The sequence below is a fragment of the Cygnus atratus genome, chromosome 8, assembly GCF_013377495.2.
Source record: "Cygnus atratus isolate AKBS03 ecotype Queensland, Australia chromosome 8, CAtr_DNAZoo_HiC_assembly, whole genome shotgun sequence".
NCBI classification, from domain to species: domain Eukaryota; kingdom Metazoa; phylum Chordata; class Aves; order Anseriformes; family Anatidae; genus Cygnus; species Cygnus atratus.
Window position 1 is genome coordinate 12306618 of NC_066369.1, and position 21351 is coordinate 12327968.

Sequence of the window (21351 nt, forward strand, 5' to 3'; positions counted from 1 at the left end):
CTTCTTGCCAGATCTTCTTACGCTTGTCCAGTTCCATCTTGGCTGGGTCTTGAACCTTTATGGGTTGTTTTCCCCTCTGTTGTAAAACAGTACCAAGAGTGTGGTAAAACAAAGTGTTTAGGGTTTTTCTGTAGTGTTTGGGGTTGCCTTCTCTCTGTGTAAGACCTGCTTTTCTATTTCTTAATGACACTGCTGCATTAAGACATAATTGTGAGTGGTCAAAGAAAATAGTAGGTCAAGGTGGTGTTTGAACAGGTATCACTTTTTGCCTGGCTGTTGCAGCTTCTATCCCTGTTCTATTCAGAAGTTGTATTTTTTATATATTTCAAGTAATTGAATTGGCTTAAATTACCCAACCTCTGATTCCAGAAATTTCTACCCCTTGAAATTCATTTTCTTTTCATCATTAAATTTAAGTCATCATTAAATTTAAGTTCTGGAGAGTATTTCATGAATTAACTGTTATTCCTCATTGGAAAGAATAGTGCAGAACAACTGATCGGAGCTTTAATCTGCTGTTTTTTCCAGTTCTATGTTAACTGATGTATTTAATCTTCAAAGTGCATTTTGATGCTGTGAACCAGTAAGAATGAAATACAAATGTTTTTGAGATAGCTTCATTTCTTTCATTTAACTTCAGTTAAAATACTAAACTTGCAGAGACTCCTTAAACTTCTAACAGAATTAAAATAGTATGTGTATTTAATAAAGAATATAACTTGTTAACATGCTTAACACACTGAAATTAAATAGCCGTATAAACTTACTATTTTGTGTCATAAATAGCGCAAGGCCATTCTGGATCCAAGATGAGATTTAAAAAAAGTCTCTTTAGCCTTTGAATTTAAAGCTCAAGAATATAGTTCTCTGGAATTCAAAGTTTTATCTGGTCTCTGGTGACTTGCCCTTATTCATCTGCTTCCTCTGAATTACAAGCTTGCTCCATTAATTCTGTTTCTTTTCATCCTTAATAGCTTTTTTCCTATCCCAAACATCTTGAAAATGTGAAATTACAGTGCCTCCCCCCATCTTCCTTTTTAAGTCCTTTAGCAAAAAAACAAATGCTATCACGTTCAATACACTCTCTGCTTCAAGAAACAAACATTTTCCCCTTTATGCTTGTTCCAGGTATGATGAAATACTCAATTGGGTAATAGCATGGCACTTGTTTACAGGATTGCAGATTGCTGGGTTTGTATACTAATAGAGAACAAGATGGGAAGAATAGGGAAAAGAACAAATAGTTCTGGGTAGGGTTTTTCTGAACAGGCGCATGTGCTATTTTTGCTATCAGTAAATGGTGCAAACAAGATACACAAGTAAGCAACTTCTGTGACTAGCTATTCAGGCAGTAATAGCAGTAACAAACTATCACTGTAATAGGCATTTCTCAGGAAAGATTCTGATCTAAAAATTAGTTGCCTGGTAACTCAGGTTCAGTTATCAAAATCCTGATCTCCTTCCTCTCCATTTGTTCTAATTACTCTTCGTACCCGTAAGACTCCAACAAATGTGGTTTATAGACCGCAGGTTGCTGTGTTGCTGTTCTTCTTGTTCCAGGTTTTAAAATGTGTCATTTTAGTGTAGCTGGATCTTTTAACTGAGCCTGCTGCTGCAGCTTCTTAAGAGTTTAGAGGAAACTTGCATTTTTCTGATTATTTGCTTCCTGTTTTTTAAAAGGAAAACATACAAGCTTATGTCAGCTAACTCCGCTACAGGCACTGCACAGAAATGACTTTGAATTTGTATTCTGGTTAGGGAAATGACGTCTGCACTCTTGAAGGCTCTACATCACCAGACAACCTGCAGCAGAACGAGACTAGACGCTCTAAGTCTCTGTGTTTTGCTGTTAATTGCCACTATACCTGTCTCGGAGTGGAGTACTTTTTCATTGCTTTCCAGCCAAGTGTCTTACTCATGCTGTTCCTGGCAGGATCTGCTGTACGTGTTTCATTATTTCTTGTGGCCACATTCTAATTTAAAGTTCATTGTCCCTGACCGTGCTTGAAAAAGCTTTGCTGTTTTCTCCCCTGCAATAGCTAGCAGCAGATAATGATTTTTATCCCGTAGATTTTCTTTGTTTGTAGCTTTTGTCTTGCTTGTAACAGAACTCCAATCAATCTCATCTTGCTAGTTAGCCGCTAGCGATACTTTAAAATCATCTCTCATCATCTGTTTCTACTTCCTTCTACATCCAGGGGAGCTTTAAAACATTCAGAGAAATATTTAAGCACTGGTACCACTATTTCATCCTTCTAGACTTGCAAGTACCCTGACTGGCATTTCAGCCAGACCACTTTTTTTATGACCAAGGATATCAAGTGTACGCATCAGTTCTGGCAGCCATTACATAAACATCAAGAGGTACAACTGTCTCTTACAAAACCAGGACATATGAATGTTCTGGCAGCTTTTTAAAGAAACCTTCAACTTTCTCAAGCAGTGCTTAAACCCAGGGTTACCTTATAAGTAAAACTGAGAATAATGACCATAGCGTCTTTTCTGCCCAAACCAAATGACATAGCAGAAGTGAGTTACAGAATAAAGATTTTCAGAAACAAGCCATGGTAATTACTTGCAATGTGTTCTCTGTAACTATTAAAATGGTGTTCTTTTATGTTAACCTGCATTTTAAATTTTTGAATAAGAGTTTTAAACTGGCTCTGGTGTTGCATTTTGGTGGCTAAATATTTTGCCCATACGTATAAGAATACTGAACCACCTGTTTTCTGACTGTATCAGATGCTTTTGCATTCTTTGGAAGTTAAATTTCTGGAGTTAGCATATGTATTTGAAAACAGTGATTTAAGGTATGCTGTCATAAATACTGATTATTCATGGTAGTGGTTTCTAGTAATAATCCTGGCTGTCGGTATTGGGTTTAATTCTGTTTCGTTGCTGGTATCCTGTATTGATTCTGAAATGCCTGGAACACTTGTCTGAAGTTGGTTCCTCTATCTTCTTGTTCATGGTGCTGTTTCAAATGTCACAGCATTAAACTTCTCTTTTTTCAAAGGAAGTGAAAACCAGTGGTGGCATGTTGTTTTCAGAATGCCTTATCCTGCATATTTTGTACAGAAGATATGACTTCGCATTCTAATTAAAAATTATTAGATTGCGCTACACTTAATTGTGTGTGACAGTAAACAAATTTCTTGTATATACAGAGATGATCAACATTCTGTTGTAGACATCCTGTGTTTAAAAAAAAAAAAAAAAACAACCCACCCTCCCCCTCCCAGCCCCCCAAACAAAAAACAACCTTGTGTTCCCTGTCTGTAAGATGGATTTCAAAGGCAAGTGGTGCTACAGGATGTAAGGGGATGGGGGAGAGCAGAATGGGTTGGAAATGATAAAGGATGATTGTACAGTGATTTAAGCAGACTATTTCTTTTGGTTTTGCAGTAGTATTATTGACTCCACGGAGTACAGCCAGCCTCCAGGCTTCAGTGGCAGTTCTCAGGTAAGGTAATACATGTGTCTGCGCACAGGGGGAAAGGAAAAGCAGATGTGGAGGTTGGGGAAAGATTAAGAAAAACATAACACGTTTCAGGGTGCCAGTCAGCTGGCCTCTTGCTTTAACTGGTTATGTGGGCAAACTGGAGGGGATTATCCCCCTCTGCTCTGCCCTGGTGAGGCCCCACCTGCAGTGCTGCGTCCCCAGGTCTGGGGCCCCCAGCACCAGAAGGATGTGGGGTTGTTAGAGCGGGTCCAGAGGAGGGCACAAAGATGCTCAAGGGGCTGGAGCACCTCTCCACAAAGAGAGGCTGAGAGATCTGGGGCTGTTCATGCTACAGAAGAGAAGGCTACAGGGAGACCTTACTGCAACTTTTCAGTACTTGAAGGGGACTTATTTAAAAAAAAAAAAGCGACTCTTTACTCCATCAGATAATGACAAGGGGGAATGGTTTATAAACTAAAAGAGGGGAGATTTAGATTTGAGGTTAGGAGGAAATTCTTCACTCAGAGGGTGGTGAGACACTAGAACAGGTTGCCCGGAGAAGTTGTGGCTGTCCTATTCCTGGAGGTATTCAAGACCAGGTTGGATGAGGCCCTGGGCAACCTGATCTAGTGGGTGGTGTCCCTGTCTATGGCAGGGGGTTGGAACTGGATGATCCTTGAGGTCCCTTCCAACCCAAGACATTCTGTGATTATAGCCTCAGAAATGACTGTTCATGGTTATGTTCATAATAATGCAGACAAAGAAAATTAATGTGGTTTATTTAGACATGTGACTTAATTCCCAAAGCTGACTCTACCGAGGCAGAGGGGACATGTTTTGCTCTCCATCTCTTCAAGTCAGCAGTATTTTAGAAGGGATGTAAATTCCTCACCCTTTGCATTGACTTAAATAATTTTGGATCAACTCTGACTTCTAAAACAGCAACAGTTGTTCTCCAAACATACAGTTGCCCTGTAGTTTGTCATTGTTAGGGCCTTACAAACTGTACTAAGACTTCATATTGCAAAGGGCAAAAAGTTGAGTACATAATGAAGCAGTTTGGCAGGCGGCCTCCAAACTCAGTCCGACCTGCGTGGCTTAGCTCCAAAACCATGGCAGTGCTGTCACTTGGGAGCGGATCAGCTGGGCTGTGAAGATCACACTGGTATCCAGATCACTGCTTCAAAAGGGGTTTGATTATAGAGAGGAGTTCTTTCTTAGGCCGGTTGTTGGTTATATGCTAACTCATGTCTCTGGTGCTCTGTTGGTGGGCACACAAATATGAAGCAACTGGCAAATTAACAGGTGGAAGTGCTGCTGGATCCTGTTTAACTGTAACTGATAGACCTGAATTTAGGGCGCACGCGCGTGTGTGTGTGCAGGTTTTTGTTTGCAGCTGTGTAACTAATTGGTCATGAGAAACTTTCTTCTATTAGCCTGTGGAAGAAAGTTCGTAGTTCCTGATACTGTGGTCTGTGAGGTTTTTGCTTGAATGAAAGATTGCAGCTCCACCATGCTCTAAAGGGCATGTAAATTCTCGGTGGGGGTTTTATGTTCAGGACTGATACGGTATAGTGTGTGATATGATATAGCTGACACTGCTTGCCTCGGTGCTTTAATTTTTCCTTTGAAGTGGAAAGGAATGGCATAGCTGTACTGCACAGAACAAACAACCTAGATTTTTCTAGTTATTCCTGTGACAGTCTTATTTGTGAGAGTAATTTTTTGTCCTCAAATGCAATTTTTTTTGTCCTTGACAGTGCAAAGCCTGTATTCTCTAGTGCAAATTTGCTAATCAAACTTTAATGTATGTTTGGATGGGGAGTTGAGAGAGAACTGTTAAGCCTTTCATTCAAAGGTAGTCTCATTTCAACAAGAGTTTACAGCAAAAAGTTATTTACAGTAAAAACAGTTCTAAGAATGTAAATTCAGTTGTGTACTTTAAACTGTCAGTCATGCCAAAAATCTTAGATTCAGCACAGCTGCAGTACAGAGCTGTGCTGGAATGGACAGCATAACTTGCTTTCCTGATATGATGACTCTTGGCATTGCTTGCAAATGTGTTCTTAAAGAAGAATTTATATATCGCTGAGCTACAGGACAATTTTCTTCCAGAGGCTGAGTTTTGGAAGTAAACAGTGGATGAGTCGCATAGGTCCTGGGGAATCCTGCAGGTAATAGTTAGTTGCAGTACCTCTTGTTTTTGCTGTCAATAAGGAGCTTGTATACAGCTGTGAAGCTCTTCCTGTTGTTTAAGAGGACTCTTTAGGGTGCCTACTGAAGTTCAGGCAGAAGAATAACTCTTGATAAGAGTAATCTTAACTAATGTTCTCAGCTGGAACAACCATAACAGGTTTCTTAGTTTCCATAACACAGTGAGCAGTTTTCACTCATTTCCCCTTATTTCTTCACTCCTGTTTCCTGGCATTGCTTAACAAGTAGCTGTGAAACAGACTTCTTTGCTTAGAAGCTCATCACGTGGTTTGGTAAAAAGGAGTCGCTTAAAATCCTTAGCTGCTGAGCATCATGTCAAGATGGCTTAATGCAGATGGGTTCCCAGCACAGCTGGATCACTGGAGACCTGCTCCAGGGGGATTTTCCTCTGGAGACCAAGCAGGTGTGTGAAATGGCAGGCAAGCTGCTCCAAAGCATGGGGGCCACCTCGGTGTGTACCGGACCCATCTAGCAGATCAGATTTAGGCTTGGGTTATATCGCTCATCATGTCGCAGGCAGTTTGTCTTAACGAGACTGAAGTGCTTGCTCGTCAGTACTTGGAGTTGTCTTGAGCCCTTCTCGCTTCTGGTGTGCTGAGAGAGGCTGGAGCCCTCGCAGGCTGGTGCTCTAAATTAAGAGAGAGGCCGTAAAAGTGTTCCATTAAATCTCTCTTAAAGCTGTTGAAGCTTTAGAAAATTGCAGTTAAAAGGTGTTGAGGTAGGAGTACTTTCCAGCGTTGGAGATGTGTTTTGAGATTGGAGCTATTTTCAAGAAGAAAGAAGCTGTCGAGCAGAGGCGCAGTCAGCGTTTGGTTGTGAGTCACGATGCCAGCACATAGCCAGGGGCCTCGCACAGGAGCTGGCACTTGGAGATTTTGTGGCTTGGGGTTTGCTTTCCTCCTTAAAAGTTAGGATACTGTTCATACAGCTGTAAGAACTTCAGACTAGGTTCTAAACTTAGTTAATTCTTGGTAGCTTTCTGGATGGTTGTAATGCACGCAGCCTGCCCTCCTGCATGGACTGAGGGGGAGTTAAGTCCTTCCTGGTGCGTGCTGGATGGGTTTTGTTAGTGCTGGGGAGTGGCACTACAGACCTTGTGCGTGTTCAGGGGTGCTCACTGGGAAGTCTTTATGGAGCTTGTTGGTTCTTGGATCTCTTAGTGTTTCCTCATTAGCTCTGAGCAAGTGTGATGTGTAGACTTTAAATGTAACTTAAAAGCAAGGTGCTCTTCATGCCTCTTCTGTAATAGAGGAATTTGTTCCTTTCGCTAGTGATTAAAGCAAGTACTTTGTTTTCTGGTTCCTTTTGGGGGAGAGGTTGTTGATGCAGTTTCAATCCCTTGCTTGTGTCTCTCACTACTGCTGCTTGTGTAGGTCGGGAAATGATTTTTGTAATATTTCCAAGGACTTCTTTTCAACTAACGTTTGAACTTGATGGTGTCTTAGTGTACTCCGGCTTCTTTATGTGCTTACTTTTATAGTTACTGAGTTACTTTAAAAGAAATAATTTAGTAACTACCTCCTTAAAATAAACAACCCCTCTTTTCAGGCAGTTTGTCAGAGCTCTAGCAAGTATTTCTTGCACAGTCCATGTGGTGTGAGAACTGGAAGCCCCAGGGGTTGCTGCTGTTCTGTGTATGAAGCTGAATTTGCAAAGATTCAGAAAACAAGAACTGTCTAAAAGCAGCTGCTCGTCTGCACCCTGTAACTTGGCAATATGAGACCCTAAGCATAACTGTTGATAGTAATAAGATCTTTATTGTCACTGTAAACTTTTTAACTAGCCAGATAAAATCTATAAACTGTTTGCAATTTATTAAAATCTATTGAAATAGCAACCAGGCCTGGCTTTACCTTTCTGAAGAAGAATGTTCTCTCCTCCATTCAGACCAAAAAGCAGCCCTGGTATAACAGCACGCTAGCCTCACGACGGAAGCGGCTCACGGCTCACTTTGAGGACCTAGAGCAGTGCTATTTTTCCACAAGGATGACACGTGTCTCAGGTGAGTTCTTGCTCAGTGTTCAGCTCCTGACATTAGTTAACTTCTACAGTCCTACTCTGCAGAAAAGAGAGAGCAGCCTTTACCTTTTCCCTGTCTGGGAATGTTGCTCTACGTATTTGTGTATAACTCAAATCATCCCACCTAGGTTTTTTTGACTGATCTTCGAGGTTTTTAAGGTTATGAAATGATCTCATCATTTAGGAGGGGAACGGAGGTATATATTGTGCTGTAATGCTGTACTGTGAAGGGCATAATGCATAATAAACAACTTCACTGATGCTTGTCCTGAAGATGTGAATGCTTGAAAGCAGTGGCTGGGTAGCCTTTCTACTAGGCGTGGTTAAAATGCTATTATCAAAATACTGCAGAAGTAAAAACGAACTGATAAATGCTTGCATGTTTAATGGGCAATATGACACTTGCATGTTATCCTTTGTTATCCTTTATGTTGTCTAGATCGTGAGTCTTGGTTAACAAATGGCTTGAAGTATACAAGCTGAGTGTGCAGTAGTGTCATTATCCCATGGGGCACACCTTAGATTTAATACTTGTTTTGTAGAATTAGCTGTTTTCACAGTTGCCTACATTGCTTCATTCATAATTGAGTAACAGTGTGCCAGCAGCTAGAGTAATTGTTACATAGTGGATGGATGGTTCTTAATTACATAAGAAGATTCTCCCCAGAAACGAATGGGTCAAATGAATGCCTCTCGAGGGAGAGGAGGGTTGTTCTCTGGCTCCCCTGGGGAAGAAGCAAGCTTTGGGGGGAAGTCGTGTGCAATGAGCTGTGGCAGGCAAGAGATCTGCAGCACCAGGCTCTGAGCTGCAGCTTATACAAAGAGTGACAGAGTGCAGGGACAAGTGGGGAGCCACCAGGGATGAGAGAAACCTCAGAGGCATAAGAGGGAACCAGGCAGAGGTTGCTGTGGCAGAATATCTTCCTTTATAGCCTTGGAAGGCAAGGATCAACCTCCAGAGGACACAGATCAGCAAGCAAGCTGGGGTAGAAATCCCTGCTTTTCTCCTCTGTGGATTTAGTTTGAGTTTTATCCACTTAAAAATCATCAAGCTCTTTTTTCAATTTTTTAAAAAAATAGCTTTTATTTTTAAAGGCTGCCAGGCATTTTACGGGAGCTCATGCTTGGGCGAAAGACCTGGGCATATCTATTTCAGGGTGGTGCCTGACTCAGGTCTTGTTGTGCAAAGCAGCATAACTTTAACAGTATGTGACAGGTTGGGAGAGTGCTTCAGGAGCTGGAAGATTGGAGAAGCTGCTTGTGTATGACCAGCCTGTCTGTTGTGAAGTGCTAGCAATGCTTTGCAGACTACAGTACTTCACAGATCACACTGAGATGCTTTCATGCAGTGTTATCTGGGTGATGCATAACTGTGTTCATGTTAAAATAATACCTTTATTAACCGAGGATAACAAATTGGACTTTTCCCGGCATTCCCTTGTGGAAGACATCCTTCTCCATAATTGGGGCTATAAATATGAATGCAATGAAACTGTTTTATTTGTGTGTGTCAGCTACACCAAGAGTGGAGGATTTGCAAGTGCGAGTTTTTTCCTAAATAAGGGATAACCTGTAATACTTAATTAGGTTTTCTTCTATTTGGAGTCATTCCTGCTTTTTGACACATTTTAAATAGGATTTAATGTGGCTATATGCTTTTTGCAAGATATATGTTTTTGCAAGAGATGCCTGAGAGCCTTCTAGTAAGGAGTGGAGAAGTAATATAACTGTAATTATGAAATGGCCTTGCACTTTGACAGGGAAAATGTCTTGAGAAATAACACTCTGTTTTCCAGGCATAGATACAGAATAAATTATAGGAGGACTGTGTGCTTGATCTCAAAATATGGGAAATGGAAGAGTAGCAGCTATTTGCTTCTATTAAAGTGTCAAAAGAGGAGGAAGGAGTCTTTGAAAAATACTGACTGATGTTTACATACTTCTTCTCAAGCAGTTTCCTGTAGCGGTCAGGTGCAGATGATTAAATTAAGAGCAGTACTTTGTTCATTTTGCCTATTTTGATCCGTCTGATATGGGTAACGTACCTATGGGTAGTACCCTTAAACATGCTAATTACTGGCCTCCCCTGTTCCTTTATACAGTCAAACATTAAACTGTGTAAGGGAGGCTTCAAAATGCCTTATGACTGTGGAGCAGTATAATTATTTCTGATGACAGGGAATTACCAAGGTGCAGAAAGTGATTGTTCTTTGTTTTCCCACCAGAAATCATAGCTGAATTTTACTGTTGAAACCTTGCTTTTTTTTCACCCCGCTATTTCCAAAGACTTCTAGCGAGTTGAGCTTTGTCACTTCCTTATGCTATTGATAAGGGAACTGATAAGGATAACTAGAGCATGAATTCATGACTTCAGAGGCACAAGTGAGCAGTGTGCATTGTGCTGCTGCTGCAGTGGCCTAACAGAAGGCGAGGTGTGCAGTGATGTGACTTGCATGCTGGACTGCCTGTAAACTGAGGTGCTGTGTGTTAGAGCAGTCCCTGCTCTCAGCTTGGTCTCTTACACTGTATCGTGCAAAAAGACAAAGCATATGTAGTGTTAGAGGAAGAAAGGGGGAACTGCTGCAAATTCTGGGGGTAGTTACAAAGCCTGAGGGCTCTGTCTGGTGTTTGACTGCAGATGCATGATCACTTTTAGGAAAGCTGGCTTGTCCACGGGGCATTGCTGTAAGCTAGGAATTTTTCCTTATTTAGGAAATTCTAAATTTTAAAATGGTTTAAACAAAATTCCATTTGTACTGAGGAAAGTTAGGACTTGAGGTTGCAGGGAATAATTTTTAGTTATCTATACTGCAATTTAGCTCTAACTTTTGTAGCAAACTTCCATTTTCCACAGAATGTTTATCATCATTATTCAAGCTGGCTCAATTTCACCTTGTCTGCTGAAGGTCATAATTTCACAAAACTTACAGCTCAGGGAGTCTTCTGGTTTCATGCTTGTCTCCCTTCTCCAGCCATGAAACAGCTCTCCCCTAGCTCTGTTGCTTTTGGAGTAACAAGAGAAATATTTTCTGCTAGAAGTATTTGGAATGTAATTGACACCAAATGTAGGCATATTGTAACTGAAGTACAATTCAGGGGAAAGGGAATATATTTTCACTTCCATTGAATGCTAGACATATTCTTTACACTGCATGTTGATGTGCTTAAGGATTTTCTGTTAATAATCTTTGTGGCCTATGGGCTTTGAATTTGACTAAAATAAGTGAGCTCATCTACCATGAAAGCTGTATTTGTGATCACAGGCAGATTCTCAATGCAGCAGGTTCACTGGAAAGACTTAATTTACGCTCTGAAAATCCTGCTGCCTTCAGGGAATGCTAGAGGTGGGAGATAAAACCTGTTTTTGACCAAGAATCCTTCCCAAATAATGGGCAGATGTGGTGTCACATGAAGATATGCATTTTGATGATTTTGCTTCGGGGAACTATAGGCCTGTCAGTTTGACCTCAGTGCCAGGGAAGCTCATGGAGCAGATTATCTTGAGGGTCGTCACGCGGCACTTGCAGGGCAAGCAGGCGATCAGGCCCAGTCAGCATGGGTTTATGAAAGGCAGGTCCTGCTTGACGAACCTGATCTCCTTCTATGACAAAGTGACGCGCTTGGTGGATGAGGGAAGGGCTGTGGATGTGGTTTACCTTGACCTCAGTAAGGCTTTTGACACCGTTCCCCACAACATTCTCCTCAAGAAACTGGCTGCTCGGGGCTTGGACTGGCGTACGCTTCGCTGGGTTAGAAACTGGCTGGATAGCCGGGCCCAGAGAGTTGTGGTGAATGGAGTCAAATCTGGTTGGAGGCTGGTCACAAGTGGTGTCCCCCAGGGCTCGGTACTGGGGCCGGTCCTCTTTAATATCTTTATCGATGATCTGGATGAGGGCGTCCAGTGCACCCTCAGTAAGTTTGCAGATGACACCAAGCTAAGTGCGTGTGTCGATCTGCTCGAGGGCAGGAAGGCTCTGCAGGAGGATCTGGATAGGCTGGAGCGATGGGCTGAGGTCAACTGTATGAAGTTCAACAAGGCCAAGTGCCAGGTCCTGCACCTGGGGCGCAACAACCCCAAGCAGAGCTACAGGCTGGGAGATGAGTGGTTGGAAAGCTGCCTGGCCGAGAAGGACCTGGGAGTATTGGTTGATAGTCGGCTGAATATGAGCCAGCAGTGTGCTCAGGTGGCCAAGAAGGCCAACAGCATCCTGGCCTGTATAAGAAGCAGTGTGGCCAGCAGGTCTAGGGAAGTGATTGTGCCCCTGTACTCGGCTCTGGTGAGGCCGCACCTCGAGTACTGTGTTCAGTTTTGGGCCCCTCGCTACAGGAAGGACATGGACGTGCTCGAGCGAGTCCAGAGAAGGGCGACCAAGCTGGTGAGGGGTCTGGAGAACAAGTCTTACGAGGAGCGGCTGAGGGAGCTGGGCTTGTTCAGCCTGGAGAAGAGGAGGCTCAGGGGCGACCTTATCGCTCCCTACAGTTACCTTAAAGGAGGCTGTAGCGAGGTGGGGGTTGGTCTGTTCTCCCACGTGCCTGGTGACAGGACGAGGGGGAATGGGTGAAAGTTGCGACAGGGGAGTTTTAGGTTGGATGTTAGGAAGTACTTCTTTACCGAAAGGGTTATTAAGCATTGGAACAGGCTGCCCAGGGAGGTGGTGGAGTCACCATCCCTGGAGGTCTTTAAAAGACGTTTAGATGTAGAGCTTAGCGATATGGTTTAGTGGAGTACTTAGTGTTAGGTCGGAGGTTGGACTCGATGATCTTGAGGTCTCTTCCAACCTAGAAATCTGTCTGTGTCTGCTTACTGCTGTGTTTATTCACCTTCTTATTCTTCATCCTCCCCCAACTCTGGTACCCCTCCCTAGATGACAGCAGAACCACAAGCCAGCTGGATGAGTTTCAGGAGTGTCTATCCAAGTTCACACGCTACAATTCTGTCCGCCCCCTGGCAACACTGTCCTACGCTAGTGACCTCTACAATGGCTCCAGCATAGTCTCCAGGTAAGAAATACTGTGCCTCTAACAGTGCGTTTCATGGTGATACAGGCTGCTGAGGCCGAGTTAATAACTTGTATTAAACAAGTTATGGTCTGTACACGTACAACACTTGACTGTGGCTTCCCTGAAATAGTTTTGAAGATGTATAGTTATCACTGATCTGTGAAGGCACTCAAGTACCACAGTACTATTTTCTTCCAGTTTGTATTCAAGACCAAGTGCAGAACCTTTAAGATGCTCATGAGCATCTGCAGCCTCTTTGGTAAGACATGAAGCCTATTGTGGGCTCAGTGCTCTTCATGTTAGTGCGGTTGCATTATAAGTGATACAAGTCTAGGATTTTAAGAAACACCCTTTCTTCTTGGTATTGGTAACTTTAAGAATCCGTGGTGGTGTTAAATGGTGTTGGTGGAGCCAGTCGTAATGGCAGGTAGTAAATAGCTGAGTTGTTTGTAGCTGTGATTGCTTGACCTCTGCTAAGTGTTGAAAGCTGTTTACCATGCTCAAACTAGTGAGGGGGTGGTTGTGGTAAAGCCAACTTGATAACTGCTCTTGCCAACAACAACTCTGCACCCTCTGCCATGTGGGATGGTGACGTCCTGTGCACCACTCAGGTTCATCTGAGCCTGCAGTGGACCTGTTGAGACACCAAGCTGGTGAAATGTTTTTTAACGGGGTTAGTTTCTTCTAGTTTAACACCATGAACCAGCTCCCTTAAGGATCAAGCCTGAGAGAGCACATGGGATGGGGAGAGGCTGGGACCTGCCAGCAGCCCTTACCTTCAACTGGTTTCAGCAGCTGTGGAAGCATACCCTGGGGGATTTAATTAGTCTGTGGTAGCCTGTTTAGAGCTGTTGGTAGTGTCAGAAAAGATGATGCAACATATTAATTGGGATTTTTTTCTATATAGCGCATATTCAGGACCCATTAGCTTTTCCCAGGCACATTTCACAAAATGAAACGCATTTGTTCGCAGCAACCTTATGAGGAGTAGTAGTATCATCCGTATTTTATAGTTAGGGAGCATGGGATCTGGAGTGGCCATACCTGAGGTCTTGAAAGAAACATTACAATAATATGATGAATTGAGCTTGGGCTTTCTGAGTCTTGATCTAATACCTTTCACCAGGGCCATTCAGACAGTGACAGAACAGCTTGAATATTTCTTGAAAGACTACAAGAAATATGCATTACATGAAAAAATTGAAGCATGTGTAGCATAAAATATATATATTTTTTAAAGCAGCATTGATCCCTTAACTACTGCAATATGTAGCAGGAATGTATAATGTCCGACTTGCTCACAGAGGTCAGAACACAATAATCACTGATCTGACGTATATTTAGCCCACACTGATTGGGTTCACGCTAGCTGCAATGAAATGCAGGTGGGAATCTCACTGCAATGTAGACAAACTTCCTTAGCTACCAACTTGAGCGTGGATTGGATTTTGCTCCTTTGCCCTTTCTTCTCCTTGACATTCTGCAAGAACAGCATTTTTGTGGTATTTGGTTAGAAAATGCTGGAAGGGCAGTAAATCTTACTCTGGTTTTGAAGGTATTATAATTCTTGGGTGAAATATAGGTTTGAAAAGTATGTGTTTTATTGTTGTTAAAAATGAAGATACTGCAGGGCCTCTCTCCAAGCCAGTGCTAGAATCAGTAGTTATTTAATGTTCAGTGCATTTAACTCCAAAAAGCTTGGATTCCAACTTAATGTTCCTCCCCGGCTTGTGCTTTTTATTAGAAGCATTTTATAATTTTTTAGTTTTCTTAGTATGTGGGCTGAGTAAGAGTTCACATTTGAGTGTGTCCTTAAGTGCTTTGGTAAAGAAATGCTGCCGAATGTTCTGCTGCTGTAACTCTAGTTAGCTTCTGGCTAGCCAAACAGTTCCTTTAAAGTTTGAATTTGTTAATCAAGAATTTGTATATAATGTGTGCTGTCCAACACGTTCTGCTGTTCACCATTGTTCTTCGTCCTAATTAGTAGGCTCAAGTTCAAAGAAACTCTGAAAGTAATAAATGAGGTGTTTGTGTGTCTTGGTGAGGGCAGCTTAGGATAATAACTCACAGGTAGCCAAGGATGTGGTGAATTAATTACCAGGGTGCTTTAAAAAGATTTCTCACTGAGTGAAATGTTGTGAAAAGTTTTATTGTTTAGGGGAGCAGATAAACAATAATATATACACTGATTCCTAAATGTGCTTCTGGGCATGCTATAGGAACCTTGAAATAAATCTCAAAAAGATGAGTCTTACTGGTTAGCTGTTGCTGTTGACAAAAATCCATCTATACATAGCAAAGAAGACTTATAAATAAGGAATCATCATCGATTAAAAAATACAACAACAACAAAAACACAACCAAAAACCAATCACCTGTACTTTAAGGGGATGTTTTAACTATATTTAGGAGTCCAAGTGGAATTTACCTGAAGTTAAACTTCCTTGTATGTGATTTAGCTATTTTTTAATATATCAAATAAATGGATGTTATAAACTGACAGAATACAAGGGTGCATGGTTTGCATTGCTTTACCCCTACATGAAGTTCATGTACCAGACTCTGAAAACTCCGCTGGCTTGAAGTTTTTAAGATATTAGCTCTGTGTGTGAAGGAAGTTGATGGAAACATGTTCCTTATCTGCAAAACCTGGTTTGTTTATTTATAAGGGAAATAAAACTGGATTTATGGGAAAGGGATGAAAAGTGTAATTAAAGACTGTATATAAGCAGGCTGAAAAAGCCCCCAAGCTGAGCAGCAGGAGTACTCTCCCGAGCCACTTGCCACAAGCATATTTATGAATGCCTGGACTTCCTGAGGACTAATAAAAGATGATCAACAACCCCCCTGCACGTTGTGTTACCTGGAAACATCCCGGTGAAGTACGAGGAAAGCTGCTGGTGCCTTTCAGGCTGACTGGGAGCCAGGGCTCCAGTGCTGGCGCTCCCCGGGCAGCATCCACACGGTGGCAGCCTCCGGTTGTGGTGCGGGAGGTGGGCAGCGGCCGGTCCCTAAGCTGCATCTTCCATCTGGGATTTGCCATTTTATTTAATAAGGTGCGTGCTGCAAGATGGGAAGCCTGGCCAGGCGTTCTTGCTTTGCTTAGAAGCAGGGCACATGGATGAAAATTGTAACCCTCCTCTTTAACCCTTATTCGCTTCAGGAGAGACCAAGAGAGGAGGATGAGCAGTGGAAATAGGTGGGGAGATTTGCAGTGGCTAGTTGTTTGGTTTTGCTTTTATTAACATTAGGGTGACTTTAAGCATGCTTTGCAGTACGAATGTGTGTGTGTATAGCTCAATATGCTAAATGTCTTTTCTACACCCAGTTCTCCAAGCACAAAGTGTTTACATGGCTTTCCTGAATATGTGAAGTTTTGCTAGAATTGGGCCAAGGAATAAATTTTGCATTTATTATGCCCCCAGACAGAACAGTTGTCAGAGCTTAACTTTTCTTCTTTCCACTTACTGAGGCAGTAAATAGTAGAAGGCTTTCTTTTAAAGATGAGACTGTAAACTGCAGCGTTAGCATTACAATGATTTATGTAGAAAATTGCTTTAGCGCTGTCAGAGGCCTTCAGAGAATAATGTGGCAGTCTTTCATATTTCAAAAAAAACTGAACAGAAAAATACCAGAAAGGCTACAGCAAGATGTCTGTCTGAAATCTGGTTATCAGCAAGCTGGTTGTCCCTGCTGGGGGTTGTCCCTACTGGGAGTCCCCACATCTGGTGGAAATGGGGGTGCTTCTGTCCCAGAAGCCCTGAAGATTTTGGGGCAAATGTTATGTGAGTTTTTATAATTGCTTATACTTCAAATGCTTCTGGGCTAGTTTACCACTTCTCCAGAAGGTCTTAAAATGACATCCAAAGGGCTTTGTATACAAAGCTCTTTGGATACAGTCAAAGTACAGCCAAAGCTATATTTGCCTAGAGACTTAGTTAGTTATTTACCTCATTAAAGAAAAAATAAAATATGTGGCTGCTGAAATTTCACTCAAGATACGGCTTTTACCTTTGGGGTCTGCTGTTTTTTTGATTTATTGTTTTATTACTTACTCTGTTGCCTGTAAGCAGTGTAGCAGATCTGAAGAGACCTTTCTGAGCATTCAAACAGTACAATTAAGCCACAGTTTCAAGGTTGTACTTTTGTTTGTGGTGACCCTTTCAGTAACATGACCTGAAGTCCTTTCTTCAAAGGTGAGATTAAAAGAAAAAAACCCATTAGGAGGACGTTTTCCATCTATTCACTGAACCACTCTATTCTTTCGTTCCCCTTTTTACTTCAGCTTACTTGCTTGTCCATACAAATTCTGAGATCTGTACTTAATAAGGTGCCTTTTAGTTCTGTGTCAACCATAACAAGTCTTTTTTGCCTCTTTCTTTTAATGCGCCCGGCTGGCTGGGATTAGATGAGTGCTTTTTTAAAGTTTGTGACCAGTGATGCCTCTATCTTGGTGCTAAAGATGAATGAAAGAAATGTGCAAGTGGGTTTATCCTTCACAGGATCATGTCTGAGTGCAATAGATGCTGAGAAGGTGAGAAATGAGGAGGGCTGAATTTTTCTTGCGGCCTTTTGTAAGTCAATCATTTTTTGAAATGGACCCTTATTTAAAGGTGGCAGTTCTAAACTGTGGATGGATCTGTCTTGGCTTGTTCTTCTGAACTGGAGAGAAGAGAAATGCTCAGATAAAGCAACTTTAACTGCAGAGTGGCAGAGGATATGTGCAGTGTAATACCTGAACCTCTTCAGTGTTTGTGCCCTTCCTGTGGCTCTGTTACTTTGACTCACATGAAGTTTTGGCTTCAAGACCAGAGGTTGTCTGGGGTTGAAGTGGAATTGTGTTTAATTTGAGCTGGGAAAAACAAAAACAGCCTTTCTATTACTTTCTCTCCTCTTTCTCTTGAGCACAGAACTCATACATTTCCTAGTACAGAGCTACGGTCTGGATCCCATGAGCAGAAGCTGAATGCAATGTGTAACCAGCAGGAGGGTTACACAGGTGTCAGCTCCCAGCTCTGACTTTGGGGCAATCTCAGCTCAGCAATGTAACCCTCCTAGTCCTGAGGACAGGCCTGTATCCCAGAAGGGACTGTGAAACTCAAAGTGAACTTGTCAGCTCATATCTCCAGTCCTTAATGGAAAAAATAAACTTTCTGGTGCTTGTGTTGACATTGCAGAGAGTCAGAAGTCTGTTCTTACATCTACATTTGCATTTACTTTTAGGGATAAAATTTACATAATTTTAAATTGGGAAGCTAATGAATGAAAGTTTCATAGCCACCAGTGGGATGTTATTTTTTTTCTCTAGTAATTTCAGACTATCTGGTAGTAAGATGATCTTTTTCCCATTAAGCTTTTAGTGCTTCAAAGCTGTCTCCATCTGCAGATAATTAGACGGGTTTTTAATTTAAATCAAATTTTATGAATTTTTATGAATAGTCTGAAAAAGTATTGAAGAGTCCTTGATCAATGTGGGAATCAACTTTTAAACCAAATGTATTAAACAGAATGATTGTTCCTCATGATCTTTTCTATAATGTGGAGCAATTTCCTGCAGCTGATGCGAGCGGTTCCTGGGAAATGCTGTGTGGTGCCCCCTGGCTGCAGCCCTGCGCTGCTGAGCACTGGAGCAAACCTCCTGAAGAGGTGGCGTAGGACTGCAGACCTTCCAGGGTCCCTTCCAGCCTGGATATCTTCTGTTGTGTCATTAGGTAAAGCAACTTGTAGCTAAATGCCATTTGTCAAGGCTTATAAATCAATTCCAAGCCCGTGGACTGTGGGCTTGCGCTAAAGGCACGTGGTCAGCTTGTTGTGTTTGTGGCTTCCTGCTGAGCATCTTCCTCTGGAGGCCTTCTCTTTGAAGGCGAAGCAGTGTCCTCCTGTGGCTCTGCCACCATGCAAAGTGAGGTTTGCTTCTTTGTACTTTGGGATGCCCCGCTTGAGAAAGGGTGTTAACTGGCAGAGGACCATTTATTCGAATGAGACCGGGCTCTTCAGGGACTGGCTCTGTAAAAGCGCAGGGATTGACAGCGGATGCTGTAGTGCAGAAACGTCCCCTGAGAGGTGGATATCCGGGATGGAGGCTGCTAGCACGTGGAAGGCATGTCGCATCGCTGTATCCCCCCTTCCTGAGTGCTTGGTCCAACAGGCTTTTCTGCGAGGCTGCAGGCAGCTGCCCTCCTGCTCCTGTCTAACAGGCAGCACTGCTGGCAGGCGATGGCTGTGATCTGACCTCAGAAATGGGACTTGCAGCCGTGGAAGCGGTGGTTTTGCAGCATCTTCTGTGTGGAAAACGGCCTTGATAAAGTCAAGGACAGATTCTCCTGAATTCCACAAACTTGCCTACCCCCTTCTGAATTTTACAGCTTCCTGTAATTGTTGAGTTGGATGCAGAGAGTCTCATGGCTGGCTGCTCGAGGAAACAAAGCCCATTGTTAACAGTGCAGGTAGTTTATTGGGGTCTCTTTAATTTCTAGCTGTATCTGTTGGAAATGGCTTGCTTTGGTAGCAGGTCATTACCTGAAATAATTAACGCACCTTTAGATTTTTTTATTTTCCTTCCTTGATTAGGGGAGTTAGTTTGTTAAATGACAGCTTGGCACGCGGAGATGTGTGGGGTGGTCTTAAACAGCTCAGAGAAAAACCCTACCAGCAGCTCAGCCTGGAGAAGAGGCTTGAGCAAATGGTAATTTGAAATGATTATTAATGTTAAATGGTTATTAATGTTGGCTCTAGTAATAAATACAGGGTGAGACAAAGATGCTTTGGATTCATGTGTTGCCTAAGTGTGTTGTAGAGTAAGTTATGAAGTGATACTGATGGATATGATCTTGTAATCATACAAACAGGCATGTATGTACGTATTTGTGTAAATGATGGTGGAAGTCAGGTTGAGTTTCTCTGCATGAAACAGAAACGAAGGACATTGGGGCCTGTGGAGGGACTGTGTTTTACAGTCCCAGGGCTGATGGATGTTTCGTATGCTGAGCTCTATTTTGGATACGTTTGTTCTACTGCCTCTTCGGCTCTGTTTGCAGCTGCGGTGCTCTGGTTTGGAGAAACAAAACCTTTGTTGGCAGCGTAATAAATGTGGTGGCTTGGAAACAAGCTTGCAAGCTTTTGAGTGGCTATATACTTAGAGGGAACTTGAATATCTATCAGAAGTGATTGAGTTTATGCCCACTTAATGGCACGATCCTGCTAGGATGGTACTGCTGTACAGACAACCTTTCAACTGGTCTGTGTTAGGCTTTGGTGTGGAATAAGTTTTACTCCCTCAAACCTGCTTCGTACGCAGCATGGGAAGAGGCTGCCAGCTTCCTTTCTGCTTTCAAGCTTGAGAAACTTTCAGAACAGGTGAGTATGTTTGGAGACCTAAAACCTCTTCCACCTTAATATTTTATGATGTTCAAGCTGTGCTTGTGCTACTGTCAGAGCTGTTAATAAGCTGTTAATATCAGCAAAGCTGGGGGAAATGGAGGATCCTGTTCTTCAAATAGGAATAGGTTACCTGAAATATTACAGCAGGCAGACTGACAATTTGGCTCAAATGTTAAATGGCATCATAAGAAAAAATGACATCATAAGAAACATTCTGCATTTAACTGTTGGCAATTTTTAGTTAACATTTGTCTACTCTAGCTTATTTAAAAATGGTGTTTTTGAAACAACTGAATCTAATCCTCATTAACTTGCACGGTAGTTGTCTGCAGTGACTTTGCCTTACTGTACTTCTGTGTATCTGGCGCATAAACCCTGGGACTATCGTCATCATCTCTTCAGCATGCAGAAGAGCATCGCCTGGCAGTAAAGTGGCTTTTTATCAATACGCTTTATGTTCAGTTGCTTGCAAAACTCAGTAGTTCCCTATAGGTTTTTTCATCATTAGTGCTAATTAAGCTAGGTTCCCCTGAATACTTATATGAATAAAACTTATCTAGTAGAATAGAATGTCCCTAGCTACATAGTCTCATAAAGTTAGAAGAGGTTTTGGGGTTGTATTTAGAGGAGATTAAGAGGAGATTAGTTTCAGGGTTGCTTCCCCCCAAAACAGAGGGGATCTTGGTTTTGAAAGCTGAGCTATTGCTGGAAACAGTCTTTTTCATAGCATAGTGCATTCACTCTCTCATTGGGTTTAAAAAAGGAATGATTGTGTTTTATCTAGTGATTGAAAAATCTAGTGATTGAAAAAGCATGGAAGTAGCTATGTTGGTTTTGACTTCAGAACTGAGAGATGGAACTAAACCTACCAAACCTCAGTTTCAGTTTAATATTCTCCTTTAAATATACTCTGAGTGGATTGGAAGTATTGTGAAGTTGTCTCTGTTAGAACCGATGGCATTTCATTACACACAAAAGGGTTTTTGTAAGCATGAAATGGGCTTAGAACTAGTCTAATGACATTACTTAGTCAACTTGGTACCTTTTTATACCTTTCTTCAAACAGAGCAGAATAAAACTCTAGGCTACGGTGGCTGTGAGAAAGATGCTGGAAGTGTGACTGCAGCATGATTGGTGCAATAATGTCTTCACAAGAGCCCAGAGCTGAGGACTCACCTTCTCTGTGCAGTGCAGACTTCAATAAACAGTGAAGTCTTTCCTTATTTGTTTCCCAGCTGATAGGAGCGGTTATGAGTAAAAGGTTATAATCAACACACACACAGCTGATGTTCTGC

General features: G+C 42.1%; 1 protein-coding gene across 1 annotated transcript in view; it reads left to right on the forward strand.

Moving 5' to 3' along the window:
- Positions 1 to 21351, forward strand: part of COP1 (COP1 E3 ubiquitin ligase) — a 129995-nt gene that overhangs the window by 26773 nt on the left and 81871 nt on the right. The window contains exons 9-11 of the mRNA XM_035537932.1: positions 3406 to 3463; positions 7544 to 7658; positions 12541 to 12676. Coding sequence (XP_035393825.1) covers positions 3406 to 3463; positions 7544 to 7658; positions 12541 to 12676 — 309 coding nt within the window. The remainder of the gene's footprint in view (positions 1 to 3405; positions 3464 to 7543; positions 7659 to 12540; positions 12677 to 21351) is intronic.